Source organism: Pleuronectes platessa, chromosome 19 (genome assembly GCF_947347685.1).
Source record: "Pleuronectes platessa chromosome 19, fPlePla1.1, whole genome shotgun sequence".
In the NCBI taxonomy this organism is placed as follows: Eukaryota; Metazoa; Chordata; class Actinopteri; order Pleuronectiformes; family Pleuronectidae; genus Pleuronectes; species Pleuronectes platessa.
In genome coordinates this window covers 10,974,197-10,994,875 of record NC_070644.1, presented here as the reverse complement: position 1 = coordinate 10,994,875, position 20,679 = coordinate 10,974,197, and the positions used below count along the sequence as shown (strand labels likewise).

At 39.8% G+C, this 20,679-nt stretch overlaps 2 protein-coding genes across 11 annotated transcripts in view; both read left to right on the top strand.

The window, feature by feature from the left end:
* The window catches only part of LOC128424560 (nucleus accumbens-associated protein 2), a 30,080-nt gene extending 24,344 nt beyond the window's left edge, over window positions 1-5,736 (top strand). For all 3 annotated transcript variants that reach the window (XM_053410794.1, XM_053410796.1, XM_053410795.1), the window contains exon 7: window positions 95-5,736. In XM_053410794.1, coding sequence (XP_053266769.1) covers window positions 95-621 — 527 coding nt within the window. In that variant the 3' untranslated portion in view covers window positions 622-5,736. The remainder of the gene's footprint in view (window positions 1-94) is intronic.
* An 808-nt stretch (window positions 5,737-6,544) lies between these two features.
* The window catches only part of nup214 (nucleoporin 214), a 32,339-nt gene continuing 18,204 nt past the window's right edge, over window positions 6,545-20,679 (top strand). For all 8 annotated transcript variants that reach the window (XM_053410786.1, XM_053410784.1, XM_053410783.1 and 5 more), the window contains exons 1-23: window positions 6,545-6,748; window positions 8,006-8,201; window positions 8,363-8,517; window positions 8,956-9,154; window positions 9,249-9,319; window positions 9,435-9,504; window positions 9,617-9,720; window positions 10,084-10,190; window positions 10,337-10,403; window positions 11,004-11,127; window positions 13,947-14,105; window positions 15,381-15,810; window positions 15,898-16,034; window positions 16,127-16,215; window positions 16,947-17,033; window positions 17,276-17,425; window positions 17,970-18,128; window positions 18,243-18,346; window positions 18,734-18,913; window positions 19,272-19,360; window positions 19,445-19,528; window positions 19,840-20,148; window positions 20,235-20,402. In XM_053410786.1, the coding sequence (XP_053266761.1) occupies window positions 6,707-6,748; window positions 8,006-8,201; window positions 8,363-8,517; window positions 8,956-9,154; window positions 9,249-9,319; window positions 9,435-9,504; window positions 9,617-9,720; window positions 10,084-10,190; window positions 10,337-10,403; window positions 11,004-11,127; window positions 13,947-14,105; window positions 15,381-15,810; window positions 15,898-16,034; window positions 16,127-16,215; window positions 16,947-17,033; window positions 17,276-17,425; window positions 17,970-18,128; window positions 18,243-18,346; window positions 18,734-18,913; window positions 19,272-19,360; window positions 19,445-19,528; window positions 19,840-20,148; window positions 20,235-20,402 (3,280 nt within the window). In that variant the 5' untranslated portion in view covers window positions 6,545-6,706. The remainder of the gene's footprint in view (window positions 6,749-8,005; window positions 8,202-8,362; window positions 8,518-8,955; window positions 9,155-9,248; window positions 9,320-9,434; window positions 9,505-9,616; window positions 9,721-10,083; window positions 10,191-10,336; window positions 10,404-11,003; window positions 11,128-13,946; window positions 14,106-15,380; window positions 15,811-15,897; window positions 16,035-16,126; window positions 16,216-16,946; window positions 17,034-17,275; window positions 17,426-17,969; window positions 18,129-18,242; window positions 18,347-18,733; window positions 18,914-19,271; window positions 19,361-19,444; window positions 19,529-19,839; window positions 20,149-20,234; window positions 20,403-20,679) is intronic.

The following is a 20,679-nucleotide window of genomic DNA, read 5'->3' as shown; positions in this document are numbered from 1 at the left end:
GGTTTATTGTCCCGATCATTTCATATGAATGTGACAGAATTTTCAAAAGACACAATTTGCCCACACGCAGCTTGTTATTTTCTCTCTTTTACAGTCTACTGTCAGAATTTCAACCCTAACTTCAAGGAGAGTGAAATGAATGTGATTGCTGCCGACATGTGCACCAACGCGAGGCGCGTGCGCAAGAGATGGCTGCCGAAGATCAAGTCCATGCTGCCTGACGGCATGGAAGTGTACCGTGCAGGAATGGGCATGGGTGCTGCTGTGGGTCTTGGCCTGGCAATGGGCGCCTCTCAACAAGGGGTATCCCTCCCCTTCGAGGCCGACTTCAAGAACCTAGAGCAGAGGTATTATCCAGATCGTAAGGACCCTCTAAGGACTCACCCACCGCTCACAGAGGGCAGCCCCGGGTCCAGGGCGGCTGGAGCTGATGCTGAAGGCGATGGAGTTGTGCAGGAGGAGCAAGAGGAAGATGAGGATGAAGCTGGGTTAGAAGGTGTCGATGCATCACTTGGGGCACCGACTTTGATCCCAGGTGCTGAGGCGGGCAATTGTGGAGACACGCCGTCGGAGCAGCAAGTGGAAAGTTTTGAACAAGGTCTGAGGGTGAATGGACAGTGAACGTCCCTTGTTGGGAGCTGCCTCTCACATTGTGAAATCTGTTTTAACACCTCATTTTCTTTTGCTTGCATCTTGTCCAGCGCTCTTTCTTCTCCTCTGTGCTTCCTCACCAGGAATCGTCAGCACACAAAGCAGCGCTCGTAGATCTCGCTAACAGAAATTTGTCACACATGCATGCGCACCCATGTGCTTGTGTACACACTTACTTAATTGATAGTGGAAGTAGACACAGGCATTGTGTTAGCACATCACGCAAATCAATGATGTGCTGTATTGACTCAGTATTTCAGCTTTTGCAGCAATATCACAAAGGCCTGATACCAGAACAAATGGCTGTAATGATGCATGATATCAGCGCAGCACAGAAGTAACACTTGCTGGCTGGCAGTCCACAGACTGTGTGATATGATGGTTTTAAAAATAATTCAGTTTTCTGAAAGAATAAAACCCCATGTAACCTTGGGAGAAACAGATCAGAGAGACAGTTCTCTTGATAAGCAATTAAAGGTCAAGCACTGAATTAGCACAATTGAACTAAACAATTTTAATTTCCTGTTATAAAAGAGGACTTCATTTTTATGATAAAGAAGAGGAAAAAGGGTTTCCTGGGAAAGTTAAAGACTTCTCCGCAATCTAACTAATAATCTATCACATGGACTTGTTTTTTCATGCATACTTTCCCATGACACATTGGATTAGATTGTCAATGTGATGCCTGTGTCTGCTCCAGACAGCCCCCGCTAACCACACACACACACAGAGACACACACACACATGTGCACCCATTTAAGATAATAGCCTTTTAATATATGCACCAATGCATTGAATACACCATTCAAAGAAATACAATAACGTAACGATGCTTTTTAACTTTGAAGAATCCTTTTCGATTACCAGTTATCATTCTGTCTTGGAGATACACGGACAAGAACAAACCCTACAACCCACGCTTGCATGCATGAATACAAACAACGGATACAGAGAAATTATGGAAAACAACAGCAACAACAACAACAACAACAAAGCCACAAACCTGCATAGAAATGATTTAAAAAAACAAACAGCTACTGTTGCCTCGAGATATACAATTACTACGCAAAAGAACTAATTTATCCATTTCTCCCCTGGACGTTTCTCAAAGACCACAGTCTGACATATGTTAGAACTGATTCTGATGTTACCCAGAAGTGACTGTGTTTGACACAGTACTGGTTGGATTCTTTTTTTTTGTTTTGTTTGTTTGTTTACGGAGCGCTCTGTCACCACAGGTAGAGGAGACTGACGTGCACTACACCAAGTGGTAGAAGAAATAAAACATGCCATTGAGAAGCACTGTTTTACCTTGATGTGGTGCGATACTACAGCGTCCTGCTTCCGTCCTGCTTTTTTTTCCCCAGGGGGGTGGGAGGGGTGTCGGGGGGTAAGTTATTGAATAAAACGTATAAGAGCAATTTCTGCTGGCTTATTGCATTTGCACTCAAATTAAAAAAAGGTTAAAGGTGGGAGACTAAGGAGTTTGCCTAAATGTGACTGTACTAAAGACTGAATCTTTTGTGTCCTCCACATCACCCTGATTATTTATTAAATTTAGGGTATTGTGGGGAAAAAACAAATGGTCTTTCTGACAATGACTGTTTCTAAAACAAATAATCTGGGACTTGGATGTCACAAGGCAATGTCGAACAGCAGCGTAAACCTTTATTTGTCTTTTCGTAGAATTTTTTTCTTTTCTTCTTTACTATGTTTTCACACTATCTGCCACATGTAAGGACGCAGTCCGAGCAGCCTTTCTTTGTTATTGTTTTGTGAAAAGATTTTTGAAAAGCTTTGCTGTCCTTATGTTTTCTTCCATTTTCCAAGTTTTCCCGCAGATTTAATCACGAGATAAGACTATCGAGCCCCGTCAATGTATTAACCCCAGGGTAATTCTAAGCCACCGGCCATTATTTTGGGAAAATACAAGGAATTCTGAAGTGGTTGAAAATAGAAAATGTCATATTTTATCACCACAGAATGTGAAAGCATGAATGAACAACTAAGCAGAAACAACTGAATATGCCCTCAGTGTATATTGGACCCATTTGTTTGAAACATCAGTGCTGTGTCACTGCGAAGGTTGGGCCAGATTATTCTCTGTCTTTTCTACAAATATTCTTTTTGGGAGGGGGGGGGGGTGCTTTAAGATGGCCCTGCACAAGAAACACAGGGTTAAAATTGCACTAGGTAATAATAGTAATGACGTTTACAAATTTCTTTTTCTTTCTTATTTTGTTTTGTGGTTGAAGAAATGTGATCTGCCATCGATAAAACAGGGCTGTGACCGAATGGCTGAGCTGATGGATGAATGTAAACTGTAGCACTGCTTTGGTGAGGGCTCCGAGCCTTGACTGAATATATGGTAAAATACTGAATCTCTTTTTTATATATCTGTATGACTCACTTCTTTCCTTAATTGTATACTCTCAAACAAATGGGCCATAATATAAAACTAATCTGGCTGTTCGGCTGGATGATGTTCTAACCTAAAGCTTTAGTGATGTTGTGATTTTTTTAAAGAACATATTTGAACAGGTCTTCCACTGTGGCAGACACAGGGCGAGGTTCAAGTACAGGCTTTTATTACACCGCTGTTTATACTATCTCTATCCCAACAGTTGTGTCTCTAATGTTGAAATGACACGTGTGTTCGCAAAACTGAAGATTTCTTAAAAATTCAGCAAATTATTTCTTATTTTCTAATTTATTAAGTGACAGTTCCTAAAGTTGCTCTTGTAAAAAAAAAAATACAAATAAAAGAATAAAGGTGTTCAGTTGCTTGTTGAAGCCACTACCTTAATGCACTTGTGATTATTTGTCATTCAAAGTAATAGTCTTCCCAAAAATGCATACACATTTAACTCCAATAATTAATTTAAGTTACAAAATACAGCATGCCACCCCTAGTAAATTCAATCATAAATGTTCAACTGTGCAGTGAAATTATCATATATGTTAAATACATTTTTCTCTCTTTATATTTTCATGCACTATAAACCTATGCTTATCCAAGGCCTGGTTTGGAACAGGTGTTACTTAAACTACTTAGGTATTCGAGGTGTTAAATGACCTGCAGTGGGGAAACACTGATATACTCCACAGTTATCGTGATAAAGGGGTGAGGAGCAGTGCCTTAGACTGTGACTGTGTTGGCGTGGATATTGTGTTGTGAATGTTTCGGTTCAGAGAGAAACTAGACAAAATAGTGGCAGAGTAAGTCTATAAATTCACCAATAATATTGGCTTTGAGAAACTTTGCTTATAGAATTATATATGTAACAATTTATATATTATTTTGTAGCTTTATGTTTTTGCGACAGATTTACGGCACTTGGACACATTCAACAGCCAATCAGAAACAACCAAGACTCACAGCAAAAAAAAAGGAAAATGAATCTAGCATATGATTTCTATTTTAGTCACACCCCAAAAAAAACTGTTTACGTTATGTCTCCTGATATATTCACATTTTTTTTCTTCCTTGTTTCCTGGTTGGGGCCTTTTTCTTGTGCAGGGTGAAATTGAACATGAATAAAGTTGCACTAAAAAAAAAAATGTCAGAGAATGTCATGGCTAACCCTTGGGAGGAAGAGCTCTATTGAAAAAAGTCCTGTAAAATGTATGTAATGTATTTTTTGTAAAAGTTTCTTTCATGGAAAGCAGAATCTTTTTTTTCCCTTTAATTTAGTGACATAAATATGTTACAATATCTGCCATTCACCTGCATGATTTGAAAACCACGCTTTAAGAGATGGGATGGCATTGTTGATTAAAAACACCCTATTTTCCACAAATTTTCTTTGCAAATAAATTGTTGTTTACTTTCTAAAACACTACATAGTGCTCGCTTCACCCCCGCGTTGTTGTAAAACAAATGTGGGCACAGTGGTTTTTCTTACTTTGAATGGTCGAACTCAAAACAATACATTTATATGCAAAGAGACACTGGTATCATAAACTGCATGCCATTTGGAAAAACTTGTTCTAACCGGATGTAACCTCTGATCTTTATGCACCATGTATTTTATGCTGAATAACTGTTGTCACTGTTAGCAAACAAAGACTCTTGCAACGAGTGGGGTTTGTATTTTTACCGCGCACCCTGGCCTTTTATTGAATGTTTATTGACAAGATTTACGACAAAGTAGAGTTTAAAGAGTGAAATACGTAGAATAACTACCCAGTTGACTGTGCATTGAAACTTTCAACAGACTCAGCAAATGCACTTAAAGTTTATACAGTATGTGTATGTGTGTGTCCTTGAATATAATGCCAGCACTTTAGAACTACTTAGAAAAATGAAAGAAAAAGAGGAAAAACGTAAAGAGCGACCGAGGGTTCGGTGAACGGGGGGGAAACGCAACTTTTAAAGCCATGTGTTCAGAGCGCTGACAATCAGAATATGGGATGAGAATCAAAGTGCACTATGGGAGATCTGACATGAGTTGCTGTGCTCTTGCTATATGCTTTGTCTTTCTCCAGCTTGCTTTGGTCTCTGCTCGCTTACTCTTTCCCAGAGTCGGGGGACATTATGATGTTAACCCCAGCCTTCTATAGTTATTACGTGTGTGTCTCTGCAACAAGGACTGATACTTTGGTGCTTCGTGAACAGAGCTGTTCCATGTTGACATGGACCATATCTGCAATGCTCTGTAGAGCGTGGGTCGAACTCAGCCCAGTCTGGGCTTATTGGTAACTTCTTGATGGGCAACAGTCTAAATATGACAAAAAAAAGAGGGTCTTATCATGCAACCTTACACATTGATCATGGTAATGTTCTTCACTATCAACCTGGCCCAGGCAAACTGGGATGGGACATTGACAGTGTTGACAACTGCTTTATGGTTAAAATGAAAAATGTTGAAAATGTTTATGCGCCTTCCGACTCAAGCATCAATAATATATACAACAAGAAAAAATGCAAGTTGCCACTTTTGACGTTGCATAAGAATATACGTTTCATTCCCATCATGGTTGTGTGCCACCACCAGTTTCGGTTGTGTAGTCTAAGAGTACATGATTTCTTTAAATGCAATACAGAAAAATCTGCTTTCTAATAAAAGTCCTTACTTCACCATACACTGTCCTCGGCTGTCTTTTGTCTGATTGAATGTTATAAAGTATTTTCTTTAAAAGGGATGTTGTGACCTTGGCAGATTGGCCACTTGTAGGGATTTCTTCAGTGCTGAATATAGTTATAATATGCTAAATATGGATTAGATAGACAGATAGATGTAATTTATTGATCCCAATTTGTGAAATTATTATTTTAAATTTATCTAAACTAATCGTTTTATGGGGGACATTTTAAAGTTATATGATAAATAGACAACAACAATGAATTGTTCTGATTGTGACCCCTTTCTAGAATTGTGTACATTCAAGTTCACACAAGGGCATTGTCAAGAACCAATGCAATTATGACTAAAGACTAGATTTAACTTTTTAATATTTAGTATTTACATTTTATTTTGTAGTCACCAAAATGTTTTTCTACCCTGTCAGACATATTATTACTGACTTTATCAGCATCGTATATCCCTCAGTAATTTATGAGTAAATAGGGATGTGTAATTCGGGTTATGAGGCCGATGACTTTTATTGCTATAACAGTGTCCCCTCTGACTTTTTTTTGTAAAACTGAATTTATCCCAGCAGGACAGGTAAGTGGAGTAATAACTTGGTTATAGTGATATTTGGGGAATTTGAAAATAGTGTTTCTTCATAAATCCATATGCCTTGGAGCCATAAGTGCATTTTAATGGCAAAGTAAACCGGATATTGTCCCCATGCTGCGAAGGTTAGTTGACCCACGACTGTTTTAATAACACATCCATTGCTCGGTGATCTCGCTCCGTCATCGACTCGTCGTCCTGCACAGCTCTGACGTTGTTTCCTTTACCAAAAAACGCGCCGCGGCGTGTGTTTGTACAGTTCCCGAGTTTCAGCCCCAATGTGGCTTCACATGAATCTGGTTCACATCCACACCAGGATAGACACGCAGTGAATCGGCAGGTTCTCCGTAAAGCAGCGGTCGCTCTCCGTCAGAATGAGCGACGACACGGACTCTCCCCCCGAGAGGGAAATGAAGGTAAGCTCTGTTATCCCCGCAGGTTAGCATGTCTGAGCTAATGTTTGCTAGCACCATGCCAGTCCACCTCCTTGCCTCTGGTTAGCTTCACGTTAGCACTTCAGCTAGCTGGTAGGGTTTTAGGTCTCCCTGTTAACTCAATTTCAACCTGAACGTATTTACAGAGCCACATTCATAAACTGGACCTCACTGATAGTAAAAGAGAGATGTTAAAACGCCTCTCAAGAAAGATGGTGTACTTATAATTCAATCATGTTGGTATGCTAGCTCGGTAGACGTAAGAGTTACTGTTGATGTGAACCTTGACGTTTAACCTGATGGCACGTGAACTAACAACCGCTTGTGTGTAAAATGGACTCACCAATCACCCTCGATCTGTAGTTAATGCAGCTTTAAAACACTTAAGAATCAAGACTTTGACGTGAATGAAGCACTGGCTTTTAGCTAATGTCTTAACTTCCGTTTTCGTTTCTGTCAAAAAGAATCAAGTCAGGCAGAAGGACAATTTGCAGCGTGCATTCATGGAAACAGTTGCTGAATTGTGTATATATATGCTATATATTTATGTATGCACCTTAAAATTAATATGAAAAGCTTTTAGTTGTATATCCTTCTCCTGGTTTTTACTTCCCTGGTCTCATGAATTCAATAGAAGTTTTTGCAGCAAGTATTTTTTAAAGCTTGCCTATAAAACAATGTCATAAATTAATGCAGTATAATCCCATCAATAGCAACGTGAGAAAAGTCCCATTATTTACCGATGTATTTATTATGCATTGTGTAAACGTAGTAAGGATATAACACATAATTGATCTTCCTCAGATTTGTCAAATTTGTCAAGTGTTTGTGGATTTCTGCCCATAAGGAACAGTTTAATACTGCGACTTTCACTAGGGGGCAACAATATGTCTTTAAACTCAGAAGAAATAATAATGAGTGATTTTTTTGGCATAACTATCTAAATTCACCAATGATTTTTTTCTTGATATAACTTTTGGACATATGGTCCAGTCCTAGGTTTTCAAACAAAACTATTACCGTAACTTAAAGGTCCTCTGTGAGTCGGTGTGGAACAGCTCAACTTGCTCCTTATGTCTTAAAGGGCACGAGCCCTGCAGTCAAAAAGCATGTTTATAGTATACGATTGTTTATCCTTCTGTTCAGTTTAAGTTGCAGTTATTGCACTGGAGCCATATTTTTGCACCACCCTTTACTTTCACCATGAAGTAACAAAGAGTTCTTCTCTTTGTGTTTTAGGATTTTCAGTTTCGTCAGATGAAGAAAGCAAGAGTTTTTGCACCTGCTGGGGATTTGCCTGAAGAAAGATCCACTCTGCTCGCCCTCTCAAATAAATATGGCTTATGTTTTGTTGGGCTCAACAGAACATTCAAAGTTTACCTGACACATGATATACTGGCTGCTGATAGAGTTGATGGAACCTCCAATGAAATAGGTATGAATACAATCATACAATATATAAATTTAAAAACGTATCTGTTCACATTCACAATGCATTGTCATCTCATTCAGTGTTACTTATAATATATTTTTTTCACCTAATTTCTACTCTGCTCTCCTACTCACAATTTACTAAAATCTCCCTCTTTGTTCTAGTCAATGGAATACCAGTGTTGGCAGAGGTGACGGTGGAACTGGCTGTGCACCACTTGGCTCTCAGCTGTGATGAACTTACATTGTCAGTATGTGGCGTCTCTGAGGGAGGGGGGTTATTCCTCACTTTCTACGATGTCCGCACCTTCATTAACAAGGTGAATATTTTAATGATTTCATCATATTGTGGGGCACCCATCATTTTTATTTCAGGTTCTACAACAATCATGAAGATCGATTTGCAATTTCAACTTCACTGTGCTTGAGCATGTGCAACAGGAAATGCCTGAGAGAAAAATGACAGTAAAATGTATCTGCAGTCTCATCAGTGGTACTGAGTTGATGTGTCTCTGTAACAAATGAATGTCTGTTTGAAGCCTACATTGTTATTCAGTGCTATAGTGTCGGCTGCAGCAGACTTGCTTCTAATGCGAAGACAATAGTGTCATCCAGCTGACGATTGTTTCTATTAAATGATCAAGATACATTTTTAGTAGTTTAGTTTAGTCTTCATCCATCAAATGTCTTAGTATCTATAAGATATAGTCATTAAGAATTTGACCTTTTTGATTTCTCATCTTTTCTTTCTTTTCCAGGCGAAACAACAGAAGTTACCTTTTGCATCACTGCAGGCAGCCGTATCCTCTGGCACTGTGGTGCAGGACCTGAAGTGGAATCCCGCCCAGGCGTCCACTGTGGCTGCCTGTCTGTCTGACGGCAGCATGCTGATTTTGGATGTGACAGACGGTGTCAAAGTGCAGGCACAGCTACCAGCATCGAGTGGCATCACATGCCGTGAGTGAGACTGAGTGTAGCAGTTGAGTTGACCTGTACTCCGTATCTCTGCTGTGGCCTAAATTATGTCTATCGACTTGTTGTTTTCACACAGTAAGCTGGAGTCCGAAAGGAAAACAAGTCGCTGCAGGAAAAATGAATGCCACAGTCAGTCAGTACACACCAGTAAGTGAAGCTAATTCGCTGTAATAAAAAATAAAAAAACGTTTGTGCTCGCAGAGAGTTGCAGCACCCCAATACCTGACAAGATGAATAATTGATTATCTCCTCTGTTCAAAAGGCACTAGAGGAAAAGAAGGTGATCCCATGTCCACACTTCTACAGTTCTTCCCCTGATGAACCGGTCAAAGGTGAAATTACCACTCTTGTGTATATAAAATTATATAAGATTCAAGAGTTTTTATGACTGCTTAAGTCTTATCTGTGACTAATGTATTTTTCTCTCTCCATTGTCTCTCTCAGCTCTGGATGTGCTCTGGCTGAAAACCTTTGTGTTTGCGGTGGTATACGCTGCTGCGGATGGATCCCTTGAGACTCCTCCCGAGCTCGTGTTGATCTCCCTCCCTGTGAGTAGCACGGTTTACAGCAACATACTGATCACCTCATCACATTTGGATTTTTGTCAGGTTGCACTCCTTTAGTCCCACTCATGATTTCATAATTTTTTATTGTTAACAGCTCATCATACAACTTCTTCTTAATACGAGGTGTGACATAGATTATGAAAATGTAACTTGATGTCAGTTGGAAGAATGTGAATGCATGTGTTTCTCAGTATTTGTAGGGAAATTCTTTCAATGATAACAATGATTAAATCTGAAATTATAAAGCAGCCAAAATATGTTTTCACCATACAGAGATGTCATCTGTTGTTGATTTACTCTAACGAATTTGAAGTAATTCAATTTTATGCAATTTTACTTTTACAGAAAAAGGATGAGAAGGTGGAGACGAAGTATCTAAACTTTAGTGACACGGTGTACGGCAGCTGCACTGAACGACTGCACCACTACTTCCTGAGCCATGTAGAGGACTGGTAAGAAAGATTGTGTTCAAGCACTTATGCTACAGTCGGCACCCAAAAGGCATGCCACTGTTGATTTAAAACACTGGTGTTTGATTTATTGTGATGTATTAAATTTGTTTAAAGTTTTGTTTTGCTTCATTGTGGATTCCTTTCAGGGACCTTGTGTTTGCGGCATCAGCAGCTTCCATTGAGGTCAGCGTCATATCCAGACAAGACGACAAGGTACCTAATTAAGTTATTACCAATAACTCTTCAGAAAATTCAATGAATATTTCACATCCAGAAATTATACAATACATGCCCTACCACTGTATATCCAGCCATTTACTAGATGATTATGTTAGTCATGTTTGTTTCTAAATAACAACAATTATTGTGCATTTTTTTTACGTCAATCTGTTTTAGAAGATGACAGACCTCATTGCTCAGAGGTAATGAAGCAGTTGCAATTATGCTCAAAACCTGTCTAGTCTGACTTCTCTTCCCACAGAAAATTGATCAGATTGATTGAGCAGAAACAATACTGGCATTGGTGTTAATAAAAAAAACTGTCAATTGGCGTTCTTATTGTAGATGTGCTCAATTTTGTCTTTATTAATGTATCCGGTTTGAACTTTAAACACAAAGGAATCCTGGTTTTCAGTGATTGACAAACTAAGACTTACTTATTTGAGTGAAAGTTGATTTAAGCAAAGGTAGACTTAATTTAATGGTTCTCATCCTCTGTTTTACCTGAACAGATTTTCTTCTAAAATTCTGAAATGGCTTTGATTCTCATTTTGATGTCTGTAGACTGATTTCCACAAATAATCGTCCTTTTAGATATGGGAACTTTGGATCCTGGAAGATGCAAGTCGGGCTGAGCTTCCAGTGACTGGGACAAATGAAGACACTCTGCCGCTCGGCTTCGCCATAGACTACACCAGCCAGCAGGATATCTGGATCTGTAAGGAAAATTCTTAGCGTTCTGTGAATGTTTTTTGTTGAATGTCTGCAAAGTAGAAATCATCATACACTATACTTCCCCGTCACATAAGAAACAAGTGCGGAATTAATTTATCAAGTGTTTTAATTCGACACCTTGTTTGTCAAAAAAAATATTTATGAGGACAGTTTATAAAATGGCTTTCTGAAAAATACACCACGTCTGATATAAATTATCACTTTTTTAATATAGAAAAAATCCCTTATACTGGCACAGAATAAGTAGAACTAAGATCTTAGACATATTTTCTGCCTGGAGTCAGAATTCAACTGAAATCACAGCCTTGCCCACCCCAAGATTTGGACAAATTTTTTATTGGATCCCTCCTCCTTGCATTTTCCATCTATTTTGTTTTGGACACCACCTTTATTTTCAAATTGTCATTATCGTAAATGGTGATGAATGTCAGCAGTAAGGCTCGCTGAATGCACTAGGTGTTCCACAAAATAGTCAATTGGACGAATGGATGGTTTAGAAGGTTTGTGCACAGTCTGCGCCCAGCTACCGCCCACCTCAATCAGCATGTTTTAGTGAACATACTGATACTCATTTGGCATTTATTTTTTTCCAGTTCCTTAAAAAAAGTTCAAAGCATGGTTGCCCTCTCAGTTTGTCCTTTTCTGATTCCTTAAAAAAAAAATTGTAGGCATAATAATGATCTGGGAGATCCTGTCATATCTAAGTTAACTTTGAATTTCAGGTTTTCTTTGTGCACACAGCCTCCACTGCAGTGTTCTCTTGCAGCGTGTGTAAAGAATAGTGATAAGCTCACGTCTCAGAACACCGCTTAATCTTAACTGGCCCAGTCTGTCAGACTTTCACGTAGAGCTGCCGTTGCTGTCTAGTCACATCTCTCGGTGCTCATTCTAAGAACTCCCTCCCCATCGAGCAAAAAAAAGATAAAACCTGCAATTCTAGCAGTATTTTGACATGATTGTAGTAGATCAAAACCTTTATCCGGAGTGAGACATTAGATAGGGGAAGTGAAGGGAGAGTAACAGGAGCGTTATCTGTGGAGAGGAGAAAAAATGCGCTCATTAAAATGGCTCAGACAAGCTAGAGGACCACAACAAACAACAAAGCCCAGACAATCCTGTTGCAGAATGCTGATGAGGTTTACTGTGTGCCTCTCCCTTCTGTTCGCTCTCTCTTTCACCCGCTATCTCTTTGCTTCTATCTTTCAAACTGTAGTTTCATAACTGAGATGAAACTGAACATTAGAGGCTGTATTTCCCTGTTTGTTCTCTTCATTGCAGGCTTATTTTGTGTTGCGTGAAAGACAATATTTGTCATCTTCTCCATTTGTTTGAGAAGATGACAACATGTATGCAGATAATATAATACCAATATACTTGGGTAATAGGATGAATATAGAGTAGTTGCAAAATGAAGTTGTCAGAGAGTTGAGTTAGAGGTAAGTAATCCAATACTGAGGTGAACTGAGAAAGAACAGCCACTGCTGTGATGAGACGAAGCTGTGGAGGGAACAACCAGGACAAAGTGTTCTATATACATTACTTATGTATTTGAAGCAACTGGTATCAACTCTAACTAACGCATCATTAATGTAGGATGCAAATATTCAGTTTTATCATTTACATGGTTCAGCCTGGATTTTCCATTTTTGTCTGCAGCCCACTACACCCTGCATGACTTTGGAAAGTTTGGCTACATCCATACTTCGACGTTTCAAGTGATCTCTGTCCACACAGGTGTGGACTCTGTACTCATTTGAATCCTTGTCCATACTAACGGGACTGAAAACGCATATGGCGTGACCATTCGTGTACACTGTGACCATTCGTGTACACTGTGACCATTCGTGTACACTGTGCATCCGCGTGCCAGGTTAAACGGGAAGCATTTGGTTGTTGCTTGGAGAGAGAGCTTGTCAATAAAGGAATAAAAGCTTGTCTCCAACACATGTAAACAGTTTCTTTTTACAATGTAGAATTTAAATGGACAGCTGTTAGCAAAGACAACAGGGTCAGTAGCACTTGTAATCGATTATACATGTTGCATTCTACACTGGTAGTTGAGGCTTATACTGGTTAAGGAAGATGCTCATGTGATAGGAGCCTGACCAATCCGTCTGTTTTAGCGGCTCCAAAACTTCAGAGTCGTGTGGACATCAGGTGTATCCATAGCAGAGATGAGGCATTTTCAAAACAAATATTTAATAGAGTGAATGTAGCCAAGGTGTGAGGAACAGGAAGGAGTTTTTGGGACCTTCGGCAGCTCTTTTTCAGCAGAACACTCGCTGCTTGCTGATTTGATCTGAATGCCTGAAGGCCAGAATGGACCAAAGTTAATGGGATAAATACAGAACTTCCATACAGTGTTTGTGCTCAGATGCCGTCAACACTTTAATGATTGAAGTGACAAACCGCATTTTGTAGTCACAAACAGAGGAACCAATAGAGAGCAGACAACACTTGCTGCTAATCGTTTCCCTTGTGCAGCGGTGTGAATTGGGAGCTGTGCAGAGATCGAAATTTCTCACAAAAGTCTTATTACCGTCCAATGGATATGGCTCTCAATTAATAATCTGTGTGCAAAGTGTCCCACCAGAGAGCTGCAGAGATTTCACTCTGATTCTGTGCTCTGTGGAAAATGTGTTTTAGAAGGAGGAAATTGGGGAGTTATGCATGATAGAAAGATGGAGTTAGTGTGTGTAAGTGTTATGTGTATTTTGTGTGAAATTGTGAACATTTTTTGCTGTATGTCATGAATGCAATTTAACTCTGAGTATCTTTTTCCTCCCTCTGTTCCTCTCACAGCTGAAGAGAAGACCTTACCACCAGCGCCCACAATGCTCATTCTATCCACAGAGGGTTTACTCTGCCCGTTTGCGCTGCTCAATCTCAACCCTGGTGCGAAGCAGCTGGTCTCAGGCCCCAGCCCGCTCCCCCTGGAGGGGGAGAGACTGCCCAAGCTAGGTAAGACATCCGGTAATGTTTTAGTGTGAAACATTGTCGAGAGGGTTTCATGGTGATTCATAATCACACCTCTCAATGATATGTTTCCTCATGTGATAGTTAAGTTGTGCTTTCCAGTTTTTCCATTTCCTGGTGTTCTGCCATCATAGGCTGTTGACTAACTTGGTCACCAATACCATCAAACACGTGATACATTTTGTTTTTATGCGTTTAGTATCCTCCTCCTTATGCCTGCAACAAATTAGAGGATTTTCTAATCTTTAATGATTTTTTAAATGTGGGAAACTACAGACATTATAACAATAGATGTAACCGATTTGTATTCTTTTATGATCGCATGATGACACCCTTTAAACAAACTGATTAGAGATTTCTGAGTGGCGATTCTAGAGACTTGGAAACTCACAGAAACGTGCGAGATCAAACGTCACTTCAGAATACAAACAAACATGGACGGCCGGCATCATCAGCTGGCTGCACTTTTCTGTTGCCACATTAGAAACCACTCATACTGTCGTCACTATCCCATGAACAGAAAACTAAAGTCGTATTTATGTTGTAGGCTGCCGAAGTATGCAACTTCTTGTCTATGGCGCTTTTCTGTCAGCGCACTCTCATTGGCTATTGTGTGTTTCTTCTCACTCACCCGATTGCCCATCCCTTAATACTACACAAGTATGCCTTATGTCTGTGAACCCTCAAATTACAGGATTATTTAACTAGATCATTTTCAGATCAACCTTTAAAATTCATAAGATATAACCCAGACGTTGTTTTGGGTTTGAGTCTAGTGGTGATGACGGCAGAAAACAATTGGAAAGTCTTTGCTAACAAAGTACAATTTATTAATACGAATAATTGTTTAAATGTTTCTGTTTCTGTTGATTGTTCTGTTTGTGGAAAAGTTAAAAAAAATATCTAACAATTAGTTGTTGTTCAATCTTTTTTCATTTTACATTCCCTATTATGAATGGAATGAGACTAATCTTGTTTTGATCGTGTAGTCAGATTTGACAACACTGTGTAATGCTTTCTCTTCTATGACGTTAGAAGGCCAGTGTTTTCAACCAATCCAAAGTAATGCAGAAAGAGGCTCGTTAACATTTGTACAAACTTCTTTGAAGTCTGATAGAAATGTGGTTGCATCTAACCCACCATGAAAAATGTGGATTTATTCTAATCTCTGAGGCTAATTTCAAGTGCTCCTAAAATTAGACCAAACTTGCCTAACATGTGATGAGATCAAATGGCACTTCATATTCCTTTTATTCACAGGTTCTGTGGCAGCCCAACCACCAAAAGCTGCTGCCTCCTTCCCATCTGCCCCAGCCGTGTTCCAAAACCTCGGCCTAACATCAGCAGCTGCTCCCACTCCTGCAGCTCCCGTTGCCTCTTCCGCCGCTGCTCGGTTCGGCTTTGCTACGACGGCTCCTGTTACAACGTCCTCGTCGGCCTTCTCTTTCTCTGTCCCATCTACCGGCGCCCCCTCAGCCCCTTCAGCTTTCTCCCTGGGGGGATCCACGCCTTTTGGCTCAGGATCCGCAGGCTTTTCCTTTGCCTCCAAACCTCCCTCTGATACTCCCTCAGCACCTTCTGCATTTTCCATCAGCACCCCTTCCATCAAACCGTCAGCGGTAGCAGCTCCAGCACCTCACAGCCTTACTGCCGCCTCCCCACTCACAGTGAAAATGAATCTGAATGAGAGGTACTGATATATCAGATAAAAGAGGATATAATGACTGACACATTCCTTATGTTTGTATATATACAAATCCAACTTCTCTTTCCTTAGGTTTTCAGCAGTGGAGACCCCAGCACAAGCCCCACAGTCTTTGTCCTTCACTTCTCCAATACCCAAACCAGTTGTCTCCAATTCCAGTAGTTTGACCGCCCCTCCACTCGCAGTTGCTAAGCCACCAGCTGTACTTAGTGAGTCTTATTTTTTTACATTAATGAATTCCTTAATTCTGAAGTGTTCATGAGTATGAATGTGATATCTAATATTGTTGCTTGTGCCTCAGCCCCAGTGCGTCCAGTTCAAACCAGCATGCCGCCCACAGTTGTCCAGAAACCAACTCCTGCAGCCCAAAGCCGAATCCAAGCTCCACAGGTTGTTTTCTTTATCATTAAATATTAGTTTTTCCTGTTCACATATCAAATGGATTTATTTTAGTTGTTTTGATGGTATTTGACAAAAAAACATATGCCAACCATTTTCATTCATCTTCAGCTTGTCTTTATAAAATATTGTATTTGGATACCTCCACGAGATGTGTATGCAATGCTGGACATTTGAAGGGAAGACTGTGAAACTTTGAAAGAAATGATTGTGATCACAAATTAGAAAACGATGAGACACCATGAACAAGAAATGAGAGCAGAGGTATTGTGGTGTGAACATTTATATTAGCACAAAATTTGCTACAATTATTTCCTGTCCTCTAATTTTAGAAGGAGAAACGGTATCTCTGCCCAGCTACATCATATTAGCAACACATTAGCCTCAGACAGCTTATTGCTCCTGTATTTAAATTAGCTAACATGTTAAGCAGTGAACTGATCAAAGAAAAATAAAATGAGCAAATGACAACCACAAAACTGCAATGAAAAGTAAAGAGGAGATAAAATCCGTAAGATTCCCATGGTAATGGATCTGACAAGATGTTGGATGTCAGTGCAACTGTGCTGGTAGGAGTTGCTTCTATCAAAAGTATAATCATGAATCCAACTGCTGGAGGAATCCAACTGCTGGAGGTAGATGACAACAAAGTGTGTGTGTTTTTTTTTTTTCCTGACTTTGAACAGAAGGTTTTAATGTATTTTATCTCTGTCTCCTGATAGACCCCTGTGGCACCTGTGAAGGCCGTGGAGAAGCAGCCACAGCAAAAGAAAGAGTCGGATCACATCATGGCCGCTATATTTGAAGAGGTGAGACAGTTTAAACTAAAGTAACATGTCTGTGGACTTTTAGTTCCTTCTGCAGCAGCGTATTTAATGTTAAAATCATAGTTGGTTACTGAATGGAACTTTGCGCATGAAATAAAATTTGATTGCACCACGTATAAAATGTTTCAAATACCAAATATGTACATCCAGTAACTGGGTCACATGTGTGGTGAATTTTTCCTTTCATTGTTTTGTAACTCAGCCTCTCTTTGACTTGTCATCAGATCGCACACTTCCAGCAGGAGTTGGATGACCTTAAGGCAAGAAGCGCAAGAGCTGATTTCAAGGTTGGCACCAACGAGGAGATGAAGGAGTTGAGGAAGGAGTCAGAGGACCTACATATTTTCACGCTGGAGATCAAGGAAACTACAGAGGTGAGACCATGGAACACAGAAGATGGATATAGTCTATGTATGTGCAGAGTTTCCTCTTCAGGAATGCAGCACTGTACAAAACATTCCTTTAACACATTTTCAGACTAAAGAATCAAAGTTGTTTCACCCCTTTAACAGACTAAAGTGGCCCTAATCATTGTTACAGCACTTCATGTTTGCATCTTTATTTCTCAAGTTATCATAGTTTATTTATCTGACACAAAATCTCGTAACTTAACAGAAAGAAACATCTCTCTGCAAGGAAACATTTTTATTTTGCCTGCTCCGACATGCACAAACTAATCAAAAATGATTTTATCAATCTCTTGATCACATGGAGTGAAAACATCAAAGAGGACCAAGCTTAGATGCTTAAATCATTTGTATCGGCAGAATTATAATGCGACCTTTGTCCAAAACTGCGCCGTCATACAGTGCATGTTTTGTTTTAGTGCCATAGCTATGGTCTCTATGGAATGAATTGTACGACATATTCTGTCTTGTCCTCGGCCAACCTTTTTTTTCCCCCTTTTCTGAATCTCAGTCTCTCAATGGGGATATTGGGACTCTGAAGACCACCTTATTGGAAGGCTTTGCTGGGGCAGAAGAAGCCAGCACCCAGAGTGAGCTGAGCAAAGATGACAATAACAGACAGCTGCTTTACAAAAAACCTCTGGACCCGCGCAGTGAGGAACGACTCAAGGTGAGACAGGGAGCAATGGATGACTCAAATCCTTTCATGAGCGTACAATAAAAGTTTCTCATAGCTTGTATAAATGTATCACTGATATTTTATTTTATTCTTAACTGGATGCAGGAGATTCGCAGACTCTACCAGTACGTCACATTTGCTGTGGAAGACGTCAACGATGTGTTGAATGTGGAATGGGAGAAACATCTGGAGAAGAAGAAAAAGTTGAAGTAAGCACAAAAGACAATATTATATAATAGGATTGAGAATTACGGTGATATTAAAGAACATAAATTCTGAGATTTCGAGTCACCAAAAAATTACAAGAATAAAATTGACAGTTTCTTGCACAAATCACGATACTTATGATAATGATATGCTGATGAGCCAAACAATTAAGTATTTTGTGAAACATGTACTTTAGTATAAGTTAATAAGATGCTCCAAATTCCACAGGCTCGTCTTCTGATGTTCCCCGTCTAGATTGACATGCCTAAGATTATGAATTTATTCTCGAAATTAGTTTGGGAATTATTTGCAAACCTATTTCTGCGTTGTTGAGTGTTTTGGATACTTAAAGATTTTGGATGGAGTATAATTTGCTCTCCTCTTTACAGACACATGTCCGTGCCAGGGCGTGAGGGTCTTTTCACAACACTGGCCAACAACCTGTACATCATCGAGCAGCAAAAGCACAGGTTGGACCAATTGGTTAAAGACCTCAGTTCACTGATGCTCTACAACAAGACGACTACAGCTACTGCAAACCAAAATAATGCTGCAGCAACAACAGCTGGGTAAGGATGTGATATGGGGGGAGTGCAAGGCTCGTGGATAAAAGTGTTAAACTTTGTTGATTTTGAGTCGCATACCTCAAGTGAACGACAATTTTAATCTAGAGCAGTTTTTAAATAATTAAGACAAAAAAAAATTCAAATCAGCCGGTTGTTTTCATAACTGGGTGGTGTAATAGCTAATAACATAATCATCATACTTCATGAATAAGTTAAAGAGGACACTCATTTCTGTCGGTGTGGCAGCCTGCAGGGGATGTTAACATTCTCTTTAAATGTATGTATCAGTGCACTTTGAATAGCTCTCAGAAAATAATTGGTTGTTTGCAACTTAAATCGTTGTTCCTGTGTTTAACTGCAGTTTGGAAAGTGAGCTCGAAAGTTTAAGGGATGCACTCCTGAAAGCCAGACTGGACACTTCACCTCCCAAAACCAAATCCAGATCTCCAGGTATTAATCATGATTTTTTTAAATGTATATAGAAAGTATTAACTTGATTTTAATAAATACTAACTTGATGTTTTTCTACATCAGTCAAGATCTCACCAGTGAAACAGTCCCAGCTACGCAACTTCCTGTCAAAGGGGCAGATGCCTCCTGTCCGCTCAACTGCACCAGGTACACATCTCTTGCTCAAACCTAATTAACAAGAGTGATACTCATCTATTCTTTTTGCAAATTTCATTCACGGCTTGAATTTTGGGGTTTTATAAACATTAACATTTATTTAACCTTGAATCGCAAACAATCTCAACATAAAGTAAAAGAGAGAGAGATACTCGATATGAACAAGAGTAGACTGTTGAATTAAACAGACTTCTTACTTCAACAAAAATTACAAGATTCTATCGTACTTCAATGAGATAAGTGTTTTAAGTCTATACCACAAATGTTTATTAATTATGGTTCCTTGATGTATTCTCTCTCAGCCAACCTGTCTCGATCCGCCTTCCTTTCACCTAAATACTACGAGGACTTGGATGATGTGAGCTCTACCTCCACCATGTCCCAGTCCCTGGACCCCAACCCGGCTCACTTGGAGCTGGAGGAGGAGGAGGAGGAACTACAGCCAGAGGCCCTCCTTGTTATACCCCAAGCACTTGCCACCCCTCGTCACCCCACTGTCGTGAGGACCCCCTCTATCCAGCCTGGCTTTGGAGCAATCCAGTCTACGCCGCTAAACAAAATTCACCAATTACAGACTATGGGCTTTGGACTCAGCCCTATTGCCAGCCCTGGTAAGTTATTCACATCATGTCCAAAGGAACACGGATGTACAGGGATTAAACATTAGTAGAGATGCTTCACTGTGTTCATATTTCAGTTCCAAGCAATAAGATCAACCTCAGCGGGCCTGACAGCACGGCTCTTGCCACAAAGACGGTCAAACATGGAGCCCCATCGGGTGAGAGGACCGGACCTGTCACCAACCCCGCCCAGCAGGCCGCATTCACTGCTGCTCTACGCAGGCAGTATGCCAATCAGAAGACGGGTAGGAAGAACATTCAACAGTCGCCAGTTTCTGTCTGCCATCGAGAGTTGATTTAAATATCTATCTTTTAAATATGATCAAGATTTATCATTTAGTATTTAAAGGCAACACTGCATAAGAAGCTGTTTATTTATAATCCTGCTGCAGTGCCTAATATAATTCACCAGGGGGAGACACAGACTAACAGAGCATGCTGTGTGAACCTGAAAGTTTTAAGTTTCGGTGTAGTTACAATGCCATCGAGACATTCATCTCATTCTAGTGTATCCTATTTTTG